General features: G+C 29.1%; 1 protein-coding gene across 2 annotated transcripts in view; it reads right to left on the bottom strand.

The window, feature by feature from the left end:
* Positions 1-10499, bottom strand: part of Rip11 (Rab11 interacting protein) — a 39859-nt gene extending 29360 nt beyond the window's left edge. For both annotated transcript variants that reach the window (XM_067281456.1, XM_067281455.1), the window contains exons 1-2: positions 10265-10499; positions 1642-1680 (exon numbers count right to left, since the gene is read on the bottom strand). In XM_067281456.1, coding sequence (XP_067137557.1) covers positions 1642-1680; positions 10265-10301 — 76 coding nt within the window. In that variant the 5' untranslated portion in view covers positions 10302-10499. The remainder of the gene's footprint in view (positions 1-1641; positions 1681-10264) is intronic.
* Positions 10500-13260: the final 2761 nt, after the last annotated feature.

Raw genomic sequence — 13260 nt, forward strand, 5'->3', positions numbered from 1 at the left:
AACAGATTCTGACACACAAGAGGTATTCACAAATGCAATTTTGTAAGGGCATTTTTTACAATTTTGTGTTTATGGAGTGTCAAAATGTTGAGGAAATACAAAATAATTGAGAAGTCAAAATTTGACCAATCACCATATACTCTCCTTATGTTATATTCTATGATAGCTGGAAAGGTAAAAAAACAAATTTAAAAATCATAAATTAACGAATATTCACTATTATGAGGGCAGTTCAACCTCCGTCCAGAGTTTTGGTAATGATGATGAAACTGTGCGCATTAAATAGTCCCATTTTACATTTTTTTTCCTGCAGGTACTCCCAATCCACATGCTCATTTCTCCCATTGTTTTGGCAATGAAACTCTGTCTGCAGAATAGAAGTCTTTTGGTTGATGTTAGAGTTACCGCATGATAAAACTCTCTGAAGTCAGAGAGACTTCAGTATTCTAGGCGAATCTCTGTTTCCAAAGCTTCTTTCAAAGAGCCAAGCAGGAGATAATTGCATAGACACAGATCCAGATTGTATGCCAGGTGATCTAGAATTTTCCAGCCAAGACTATTGATCGCCTACACTGCGCATAGGACGTTGCTCTGACACCAGCCAAAAGACTTCTATTTTACGGGCACAGCATTTTTGCCAAAACAATGGGAGAAGTGTTAGTGTGTAGAATGGGAATAGGTAGAGGGGAAAAAATATATATATAAATTAAGACTATGTAACACATACAGTTCCACTGCCATTACTGAAATTTTGGACCAAAGTTGAACTGCCCTTATATTTTAATAAATTCATCAACGAAGAACACAAGAAAGTGTGAAAAATTAATAAAATTGTTGGTGAAACAAGGTAATTTAATAAAAATCATAAATGATATATTATGCAAATATATAAATTGTTCTAAACTATTTTATCAGAAAGATTAATTATAATTGAAAATTACTTGAATCAAATAGTTCATGAATGAATGAATCACAATCATTTATTTAATCCATTACTTAGAAATCAACACTTTCTTTTCCATCACTTTAACAGCTTTGTTTATTTTAACTATGGTATAGTAATTTTTATTAAATTCAATTACAGTAGAGCGTCGTTTATCCGAAGCCGAACAACCGAAACGTCGGTTATCCTAAAGCTTTCCAGTCGGACAGTGTCGTGCCGAATCGAACGTTTTTGATACTAGATTAACTTCTAAAGTATAATTTTTTCTGTTTTTATATTTTTCAATATATTTATTTTGTTTGTACAAAATAAAGAAATAATTTTTAACGATACAATAGCCACGATTATTATTATAAAAATTTTCGTTAAGCTTAAAATCGACGAAAATTCAACGCGAAGCGACATGCGACAGAGAAAAATTTCAACACGGAATAGGTTAATATATTTTTTCGTGTATAATCGGTTATCCGAACGACCTCGGTCCCCAATTGATTCGGATAAACGACGCTGTAGTGTATATTAAAAAATGACAAATTTAATTAACTTATAATTTGAAATGTTTTAACTTAGAATATTTTTTTAATGAGAAATACAAAAGGATGCAAATATTAAATTAATTTGTTTAGTTTGTATTTAAAATATGTATATTAAAGAATTTAAAAAATAATAGCTACAATTACATATAAAAATATTCTTACCATCTTTTCCTTTAATAATAAGATCTTTGGCTTTTTGTACTGTAAATAAAAAATGAATAATATATTTAATAAAATAACATTACCATATTATATATGAAATAAAATACATAGATTGAAATATTTTCATAAGTTTTTAAATTAATAATAATTTCTAAAAAATTAAAAATTCCTTTTTTTTAAAAATGAATTAATTACAGTTATTATAAAGTTTTAAAAATAGAAAATAAAATAAAATTAATATGTATTATACATATAAAAATATTTATAACAGTGGACTTTGTTTATTTTACTTCTTTAAATATGATATTCGCAAATGAACAGAAAAACAATTGATAAAATAATAGATTTAACAGAAAACTAAGTGTTGAAGTTTCGGTATTACACCACAAATACAAAAGAAAAAATTTCTTGGCCTATCCATTCATAAAACAAAAATAAGAATACTAATTATGTTTAAAATTTATTTATTTATTTTATTTTTAAAATGTCACCTAGTTTGGAAAACTTTATTAAGTACAGTGTAGTGTTGATTATCAGAAAATCAATTTTTTTAAAATTGATTAACCAAAATTGACTTCAGAAAATAAAGTACTAATTCCAAAAATTATAGTTTTTACATAAGAATAATTGAAAATCTTCTGTAGGTCCAGTATTGAGCTATCTTGATAGCAACATTAGTAATCAAATTGAAGACAAGTCTGCCCAAGAGGGACCACCATTTATTTTGCGCTCCAGACTAAAAACATACACATATGGCGACAGGCCTTCCTTTTTAGGCTTCATGTCGCCAAAGGTAAAAAAGTCCTTTAAAAAAACACAAACATCCAGTTAAAACTAGGAGTCGGTGACACACAGACGTCTTACTCTTCAACCATCCAGCCAGTGGGTGTTTCCGCTTTTTTATCTGCTGGAACAAGCGCTGGAAAATGCAAATTTTAAAGCTGCACCCTGGCGTCGGTATTTGAAAATTTCTTTTTGTCGATTTTTCCGACCGATGGCGAGATTATTATTAATCAAATTGAAGACAAGTCTGCCCAAGAGGGACCACCATTTATTTTGCGCTCCAGACTAAAAACATACACATATGGCGACAGGCCTTCCTTTTTAGGCTTCGCCATATGTGTATGTTTTTAGTCTGGAGCGCAAAATAAATGGTCTTTCTTGGGCAGACTTGTCCTCAATTTGATTAATAATAATCTCGCCATCAGTCGGAAAAATCGAGCAACATTAGTGTTAGGTTTCATTTATTGCAATATAAATAGAAAAGAATGATTACTGATCACTGGCTTCGGTTAATGTTACCTAAGGTGCCAAGATGGCGGCTCGTCTCTGATTCCAGCGAGGAAACAGTGTGACGCATGTTCTAACCTAACCTATTCTAATAAATTACCATAATTATTAGCAACCAAATTATTAGAATAGGTTTAGGTTAGGTTAGAACGTGCGTCCCACCCGTTTCCTTGCTGGATCGGAGACGAACCGCCATCTTGGCACCTAAGGTAACATTAACCCTGGCTTTTAAGACATCAAATGATTCTGCTTGTGCCCAATGAAGCATTTGACACCTTAGAAATTGCATTGAGATGGTTATAAATGCAATCTGAAGTGGATTTTTCAACTGTTATCAAGAACCCCAAGGATTTAGCAGGTTAAAAAGAAAAACTATATGAAAAAATAAGTGACATTTTGAAAAAGAACTGTAATGAATAATTTTTATGTAAGTACTGTACTTCATTTAATATTAACTTTACTGTTATGAAGTTTTATTTCAAATTTATGGTTTCATCAGATTGTAGATTGCAATGAAATACTACAACAGTACTTGTTTTATGAAATAGTCAAGCTTCCAGTTCACTGTTCATAATGTGAATCATTTGTATATTGTAGTAAAATTGTAATGCATTTAAATGAGATTAGTTCCTTCAGTATGAAAATTGACTATTAAAACTTAATTCTTTATCAAAATTGAAAAATTATTATGATTATTTTTATAACTATTTTACATAAAGAGTATTTATAAATAAAATAAGACAAAAGTTATAAATTAAAAAAATATTCAAAAACAATGGCAAGCCTAAATAAGATGGAACCTAGTTGAGGGTCACTTAGAGCGATTTAGATTGACAGAACCTATAGTTTTTCTGATTAAAAATGTAAATGAGTAATTGTAAATTCGATAAATAAATCATTATTATTTGGTAAACGCGGATGATTCCAAAAATTATATTTTGAAAATAATAATAAGGCATACGAAAAATATTTAAAATGCATTTCAAACAGAATTAACAACTCGACTTCGTGTTAATAATAAATTACCAAACAATTTGACCGTAGAGGGAGGCGTTAAGTGTCATCTTGTAATAAATTTAATAATTATAAATTTAATTAAATAATTTAGATTAGACTGAAAGAAAAGAATCGGCCTGGAGCGGGACTCGAATGTGTAAGATTAATCAATCGATAAAAATTATTATTTATTTATTATATTACAGTATTTGATTTATATAACTACAAATGTCGTCTTACGTACACGATTATCATACCAATTACTTTTTTGTTGATTTAAAACTCATAATTTTAAATGTTTTTCTTAAAATAAGCTAATTTTGATATATATATTGGATTTTAACAAATTTTTAAATGGATTAAAGTTACAATTTAATATTTACATGTATAGTAAAGATTACACTGCAGATCTATGGTAAAGTAAAAATAAAAGGCTTTAATGTAATTAATGGTTACTATTATCATTGAAATCTGATTAAAATGCTATATAAAATTTAATCAAATGTTCATACAAAAAATATAGGTAAACTTTGTTTAGCGAAACCTCAAAGTTACGAATGCTTAAGTTTAATACTAAGCCTTTAACTGTATTATTATAAACACATGTCTCATTATAATGAATTTTTTAGAAAATTTTTAATATTAGCAATTCCTCAATAAAGGTAACATATTTATATCTGCTATACTTATTGTTGCTTGTATATAATTTTGTTCTTGTGTTTATATGGTAAAAGGAAAAGCTATAGACTTGGTAAAGGAGTCAGTGGTGTAGCGAACATAACTGGCGCCTGGGGCATAACTGGCGTCCCTCTTCCCCCTCCAGAAACACATATAGTTTGTCTTGGAGACCATTTGGGCACCCCTCTGAGAGTGGCGGCCGGTGCATGATACACCCACTTGCACCCCCCTCGCTACGCTACCGAAAGGAGTATTACTTAAACGAGTGCAAAAATTTTGTAAAGACACTTAACTATTTATAATGAATTTTCTACATTTGCAGACGAAATTTTTCTCTATAGAGAGAACCATATGCCATACAGAATATTGATGTTGGGAATGAAGTTAAAGCATAATAAATGCTGTTTTAAAAATTGTAACCAAAAATTATATCTTATTTTATAAAATTTTTCAGAAATAATTATTACAATGATTATTTAAATATTCATTTAAATTATTGATTTACTTTTTAATTTTCGATCATTTAGTAAAACTTCAAAGTGAATAAAACAAGTATATAAATTTTGATTTTAAAATCAAACTCAACTGACAAAGCAAAATAACAGTGCCATCAAGTGTAACGGGTCATAGAACATGTACACTATACTGTAGCGATCGGTTGAAACGTCATTCTACTACTCATTTGATTTAACGAATATACAAGTAATTCTTATTTAAATTAAAAAAATTACAATTATTATTCATTTAAAAATATTTTAATCATACTATTTCATATGTAAATAAAATTAGGCTTATTTCAATTAAAATATAATTTGATCATTCATAGATGAATAAATTATAATATTCAGAATATTATGTCAATTTGCTGTAAGTCTTGAAATATAAACACAGACAGAGCAAAGTCTAAAATAACCTTTTCATTACAAACTACATGTTATACACAGCAGATTAAATTCAAAGCTTTCTAGTCCTATCAATGAACTTTATGGTGTAACAAAAAATGAAAGGAAAAAACATCATAAAAGAAGAATAGAAACCAAACAATTCAAGCAAAAACTACACACACAAAAAAGATAAATGTAGTTCATTAATATGCAAAAATCTTTTAACAAATATATGCAGAAAATGTAACACTAAAAAATTACTTTCACATAATTACTTTTCGCAGTTTTTTATTTTTCTAGTTTTAAACAATACAATAAATTACGATATTTTAATACGAATTTTTAAAATTGTATAACGAGTTCGAAAAACTTATAAAAGTTGTTTTAATTATATAATATTAAAATTACAAGAATTTGGATTAGTCAGTTTACAACTTATTACCCTAATAATAAATAAAAATAAGTAAATAGAGAAAAAAACTGAAGTTTATCAAGTTATTTTTCTTCTCTTATTTCTACAAAATTATTTCTGATCTGCCGCAGATTAATATATTTGCTGCAATCTGTGTAGTAGACATTTTAAAGGAAACGTTTTTTTTAAATCTATTTTTACAAATATATAATTCCATGTAATCTTTAAGATGTAAGACAGTTGACGAATGGCAAGCACGTAGTATAGATTTATTATACTTAGAGCTATATAACTGATATATAATTTGCTTAAGGTGTTTTAAATAAAAATATATAAAAAAGTTTATTAAAAAAATATTAAAATATGATATGATGTTAACATAAAATAAATGTAAATATTTTTTCATATCTGTGGTCTTGCTCACTGCATTTGTTACAAACAATTATGACTTAGGTTGAGGGCAATCTCTAGTTATATGCCTATAATCATTGCAGTTGTAACACTTAAGTTCATCATTTTCGTTTTGAACATCCATACTTCTATTCCTTTCTGTCGACTTGTAAGGACCATCTTTAGTGTATTTATTACATTTGTTTCTGTTTTTGTTATGAAAAACTACAAGTTTATCATTTTTAACTGTCTGGTTACGATTTCTTGGCCTTGATTGTTAACTGTACATGTAATTTTTGTAATACAGGTTTCTTTTTGATTCAGCACTGTACTTCAAATTTTTTGTTCTGGGAGAAAATCTTTCCTCCCAGAATGTATGTTTTCATATGAGTCCAACATTTCAGCCAATTCCTTGGGGTCTATTAATTTTGGCCATTTATCAATAAAGTGTTCTTGAATCGTTGCTAGAACTCTCTTTTATATTTGATCTGCAATAATCAGCCCTTTCAAAGCATTGAATTCAGTAATCTCTAGACCTGATAGCCACTCTTTAAAACTGTTTAGGAATTCAAAAGCATAATCTTTCTAGGTGCTTTGTGGTGCAGGGACACAGTCAAGAATTTCTGTCTAAATTGTCTCTAAATTATCAAATTTTTGGTAAATACCATAAGAAATAGGAGTGCCTGAAATTAGTGTTAGCTTTGTTTGAGGTTGCTTATAAAGTAATGAGGCTCTTGCTACATTAAACAAACCTTTATTTGTTACAAGATGCTTTTTTGATGGTGTGAATGACATGCTGGTCTGAACATTAACAGACTTTTTCTTTTTGTGCTCTTTTTCATCCCACCTTCTAGTGAACATTGCATTCAGGATCTCACAGGCCTTATAATACAACGGCAGTAATTCCCCAGAAATTTTTTCCAGTAAATTCTATAAATGTGATTAGAACCTAAAAGTGCAGGAATTTTTATAAAAATAACAAGAGATAAAAAACCATTAAAGAATTATCAGAAATGCAAGAAAAGACATATAAAAAATCTTTAAAAATAGTATCATTCAAATCAGAAAAACACGACAAATTTATATCAAAACTTTTTTACTATCCCACCTTCCAAAAAAAAAAAAAAAAAAAAAAAAGACGACGACTTTGCATCAAAATCTGTACTCTAGTTACTACTGATGATGATACATCAATCCAACCTATAAGTGATCATTAATGGAGAAAAAATATTCTGTTCACCAAGAAAAAACTTTAAGAGAATTGTATCTGTTGGCAATTGTTGGCCATTATTTCTTGGGATTCTGAATAATCTTATTCAGCAGTCTCATAAAACAATCTTGCTAATGGAATGGACAATAGAGATGACTTACTAAAGCTGATAAGTGTCAGCTTTAACTATACATCTCTACCGTCTCTTGATGAAAATGCTGAAAGGCCATCAAAAGAAAATATCTTCATCTTCATAATAATTGCGCGATTTTCATTTGACAATACATGATCATACAGAGCAAAACAGATTTAGAATGTGCCAAAAAAGTCAAAATTCTATTGAAAAATGTTAGATCATTCATCTAATATTCTAGAATTAGCAACCAGGAATTTCATTTGTTTCTTATCTTAAAAGAATATTTATTTAAAAATCATGTAACAGTGATGACATTGCATATTGTCATTTTATTCTACTAAAATGTTCTTCATTTATGAGTAGTGTAAATAATTGATGTTATAATTGATTTTCATATTATACAACAATATTTTATTTTTTCTGGATACTATTCAACTGTTAGGGTTTATCCCTAGAAGGGCAAAAACCAAAAGGAATTAGACACGCAAGAGTAACTTTTACTGATAAACTGAGCTAAAACTTTTTAAAAATAATGTCTGGTTTGAACATAAAACCAGACCAACTGGATAACTTTAAAAAAAAAAAAAAATGTCTTCAAATTTTAATCCAGAAGTTTTAATGAACTAATATTTTTGACCATTTTAACGGTTAAAAATGTTAGTTCATTAGAAATTCTGCTGGATTTAATAAATAAAATAAATTTAAATGGCCTTTTAAAATGATCAGAAATATTAATTAATTAAAATTTTACCAGTACTTCCAATTTTACCTAATACAGTCATAAATTTTTATATATCTATATAAATTTTAGGAAACTTTATATATATATTTTTTAAAGTTTCCTCTCAACTAATTTCTGGGAGAAACTTTATAATCTGTATATAATATATATTTGATAAACAGTTTAATTTTGCTAACGTCTGCCAATTGTCATCAGTCTCGTGACTAAATACAGTATATGTCAGCAAATCGGTTCATGTTTACAATAGACTTTAGATCAAATAGCATTTTTAAAACCTTTGTACAGACTGAGAATGCTATTTTAAATATTATTTTAAAATACTGTTCTGCTTTTATTTTGACTTAAATTTTCAACAAGTTTTGTAAATTATTCAGCTCAATAGACAGCAAATAGATTTTAGATGGCCTTATCCCATAAAGCAGGGGTGGCCAACAAGTCGATCGTGATCGACCGGTCGATCGCTAAGCCAATTTTGGTCGAACGCTAGCGATGTCTTGACTTAATGTATTATATTTGTAACCGAACGCAACTGTATGCATGCAGTTATGACTCGACTCATAAGCAGTGAGTGCACTTCATACTGAAACAGTGTATAAACATAGTATGTATTTCACACTTCCCCCTCCCCACTTAGACTATGCCTACGACAACAAGTCGATCGCGACACATTTTTACGATAAAAAGTAGATCTTATGTGCACAAAAGTTGGCCACCCCTGCCATAAAGGAGCACTCTCGATTCATTTTAGCTCATACAGGGATAGCCTACAATATTAGCAAGATGCCAGAGATGCACTGCAGAAAAAAAATCTTGTCATATGTACTATATTAAGGTTTCCAAAGTTTTCATCTAGCTATAATAGAGAAGCTATTAAATTTTACTAAATTAGTAACATAATATCTCTTAAATAAAATCATTAAATATTTAATAAGAAGGAATACTTCAAATTCAGATTTTGCCGAACGAATTTTCTCTTTCTCGTCGAAACTAGAGTATAATATTAAGGTTCACGTTTTTAACATTAATTAAATTTTAAATTAATTCGCAAGATATTATACGCAATAATTTTATTGTTCATCTAGCATACGTAATAATGTAATCTATACGCAGCAAGTACACCGTACTCGAAGATTTAATACGATACACTAAAACATTAAAAATAGGACTCGACCTCGGCTTACTTTTGTATCGACAATTCGTAGTTTGCTCGCTTAATAATTAAAAAACTACCATTGCATATATTATGGCAATACGCAAATAACAAAAGAAACTTTCGTTTTTCTCATTTTCTGTTACACCAGATCTTAAAATCTTTAGAAAAATATTAAATAGATGATCGAGGCTATTAAAATAAAACGGTTAATGTAACCATTGGTGCCAAGATGGCGGCTCGTCTCTGATTCCAGCAAGGAAACAGTGGGACGCACGTTCTAACCTAACCTAACTTATTCTAATAATTATGGTAATTTACTAGAATAGGTTAGGTTAGGTTAGAACGTGAGTCCCACTATTTCCTTGCTGGAATCAGAGACGAGCCGCCATCTTGGCACCAAAGGTTACATTAACTAATAAAACATTTATTAAAGATCATTTATGGAGACAAAAACTTATCTGGCATCAAATATAAAAATATTCCGACATAATGCTTACTAAAGCATTTATTCAACAAACTGTTAACTATGTAATTTATAATCGGATCAGTAACTCGAAACTCTTTTTTTTTATATATAAAATATAGAAAATAATACGTAATTTAAGATATATTGAACAGGCGTATTAATTTATTACAATAGGCTTTTTGTTAATAGACACATCTAAAATGTAAATTAAAACAAACGCTAAATGTCAGTCACAATACATGTATTGTCTTCTATTGTAAACTTACCAATAACTTGTACGTGCGTTGGATTCCACATATCCATAGAATGACAACATTAATTAGACAAATACAATGGGATATACCCGAATTACGAAACGCGCTGAATAGATTTACAAATGATCAAGGACGAACGTTTTTAAATGAATGAATGTTTTCGAATCTTTCAATTTAAATGTACCCATATCGCCCTACCGAAAGGAAACCGAAAACAACAACAACAACAACGAAAGCGCCCTCTGGTGTGGCCGATTAACATTTAATAGACTAACCACGCCTGGTGTGAGCGAAATAATTGCCGTTATTAAGTGACTAAGTCGCAATTTTTTTGAGAATTTTAATTTTATTTGTAATAATATGTAAACACGAAAATCAGCGTGTGATTGTCATGATAAATAATGTATAAATTTCGTGACGTGTTATGTAATTAATGTTAATGTCGCAGACACGTAATTAAAGTTTAATTATAGTTAGGTAATAGTTAATTTTAGATTTCTAGCAATTTAATAATTCATTCGTCGACGAAATCATTGTATAAAATTGTATAAAATTGATTGCTTATCCATTATAGGGCCTATATATATAATGAAATAATATATCAAAAAATAACTAATCGTAATACCTTTCGTCTATAATAATAAATGTATTATTAATTTATAAATAATTATAAAGTAATTAAATTCATTTTGTTCAATTAGTACGTATATGAATAAATTCTTATGTATATAGCCTACAGTAAGTCTGAACACACAGATGCATGCAGTGAAAATTTACAGCATTTAACATCTTAAAAAATGTATTGTACAGTACAAGCGCATAAGCAAATATTCTACGTGAATAACCAATCTTTCCTGTTTTGTAATTTAATTGTTATATTCGTAGATTGAATTAGAAGTTGAATTTTAACGCTCACTTTTACACGATTAAAATTTAAACATCTTTAGTAGCCTATATTCTTTATCACAATCTTCAATGTGAATATAAACAAGCGGTAGACGAACACAAGGTGTCAACTGTTGTGTTACATTAAAATCTCTAGCTCACTCGCCAACGAGAATCTGCATATAATTAATTAACCTCATTTAAACTAACGTAAAAATAACAAAATATATAAAAGCTAGCTTTAATTGTGTATCAAAACACCTAAATTCTTTTTTCTTTGTTAAAGAACAGTGGATCAGCTGATCTGATGATAATGAACTAATGATACAGTAATTATAAGATCGAGATAGGTATAAGTTAGCTCACGATTGATGTATTAAAATTAAACAATATAAATTATGCATAAAGAGACAACGTGTAGTTTTCTTTCTTTTTTTTTTCTAATTCGATTAATTAAAGAAATTTTAATTATTTACTTGAATTCAAGAATGTGCTAATAATTATAGCCTTTGCTTTGCTAAATGAATGGTAATAAAAATATTCATAGTTATTGCTATGTACAAAATGTTGATTAATATTTGTCTGTCCGAAAATGAGCTCGCATCGGATTGTTATTGTTTTGTACCTACCGGATATAAAGAAAAAGCGCTGGTAAATAGGTCAGATTTTCTACCAAATTTCTATATACGAGTATATTCCCGAACTTCCTTTTTCACATGACCAGCTTTATGCGAATTTTTCAAAATGAGAAATTTTAATTCTGTTATAAATTTTTGGTATAAAATCAAGTGTTATATTTAAAGTATTTTTACAATAACAAGTTGTTTCCAAGGAATGCATACACTTCAAATTTTTAATAACGTCTGTATTATTTTTTTTAAAATTTAGGATAAATAGTATAATGTGAAATTCAACCTAATCGAAATCTAAATTATAAAACTATGAAATTAAAAGTAAGATGAAGATAGAAATTATTAACAATCAAAGTGCGTATACATTTTTTGGGACACCCTGTATTTTGCGTATGTCTGATAATAAATTAGGTACTGTACAGTACATCCACATATTATTGTTCTTTATTCATATTTACCTTGAAAATATCTATATACACGAAAATATTACGATTCCCTTATTATACTGTATATTGATTATTGTAATATATAAAATGTATAAGTGTTTATAATATTTCAAAATAGAAACTAATCCATTGTAATATATTTTTAAACCTATGCGCATTTGAATTAAATTGTAGTATTTAATAAATATTATTTAATATTAAATTTATAATTAGTACTGTATACGATTTTTTTAATTGTCGTAGTAAGGCGTATACTCCTACATTTAATTATCTCTTTTCGTCTTATGAAAAATCAGAAAGAATTTTAACTTTGTCTATCTATCACGAATCCGATGAAATCTTCAGAGTTAGCATGGGCGTAGCCAGGAAGGGACATGAGTGGGCACGCCCCCCTCCCAGTTAACCTGGTGCCCCTCCCCAGAAAATTACAGCGCTGCCCCCAGTTAACCTGGCGCCCCTCTCCAGAAAATTACAGCGCTGCCCCCCAGTTAAGCTGGTGTCCCTCCCCACAAATTACAGCCTCTACTAGGCCCCCCCATAACGAAATCCTTGCTACGCCAATGAGAGTTAGTGAAAAAACTTTTGGATATGTCTATTCCCTTCTCTCATCATTCAGTCGAAAAAACCTTTCGGGCATCCTATTCGTACTCCATTTAAGCCTATAAGAAATAAATGATTAATATAAAACAATTTTAAATTAAACATAAAAGAACATTTAACGGTTATCTGTTGAAATTTCAAAAAGCATATAAAATAAACAATTGTTTTAGAATGAGTTCGTTCTTTTTATTCGAATATGGACGTAAGTTCTTTGAGATGTTTATATGTTTATTTCACCAGTTGTTTGGGGTTATTCATACGGCAGCATTTAACTAAAAAAAAAGTTAAAATCGGAGAGTGGACAGTTTAAAAAAACATCATAAAACAGTAAACTTGGAATTTTTTGTATTGATCGTAAATGCATATTCGCGAAGACAATGAATTAAAGGTGTTATTTCAGAAAGACGGAGATTTTCTATCTCGGGCTGACAGGCTGACAGGCTTA

This window comes from Centruroides vittatus, unplaced genomic scaffold (assembly GCF_030686945.1).
Source record: "Centruroides vittatus isolate TY-2023 unplaced genomic scaffold, ASM3068694v2 contig_920, whole genome shotgun sequence".
Lineage (NCBI taxonomy): Eukaryota > Metazoa > Arthropoda > Arachnida > Scorpiones > Buthidae > Centruroides > Centruroides vittatus.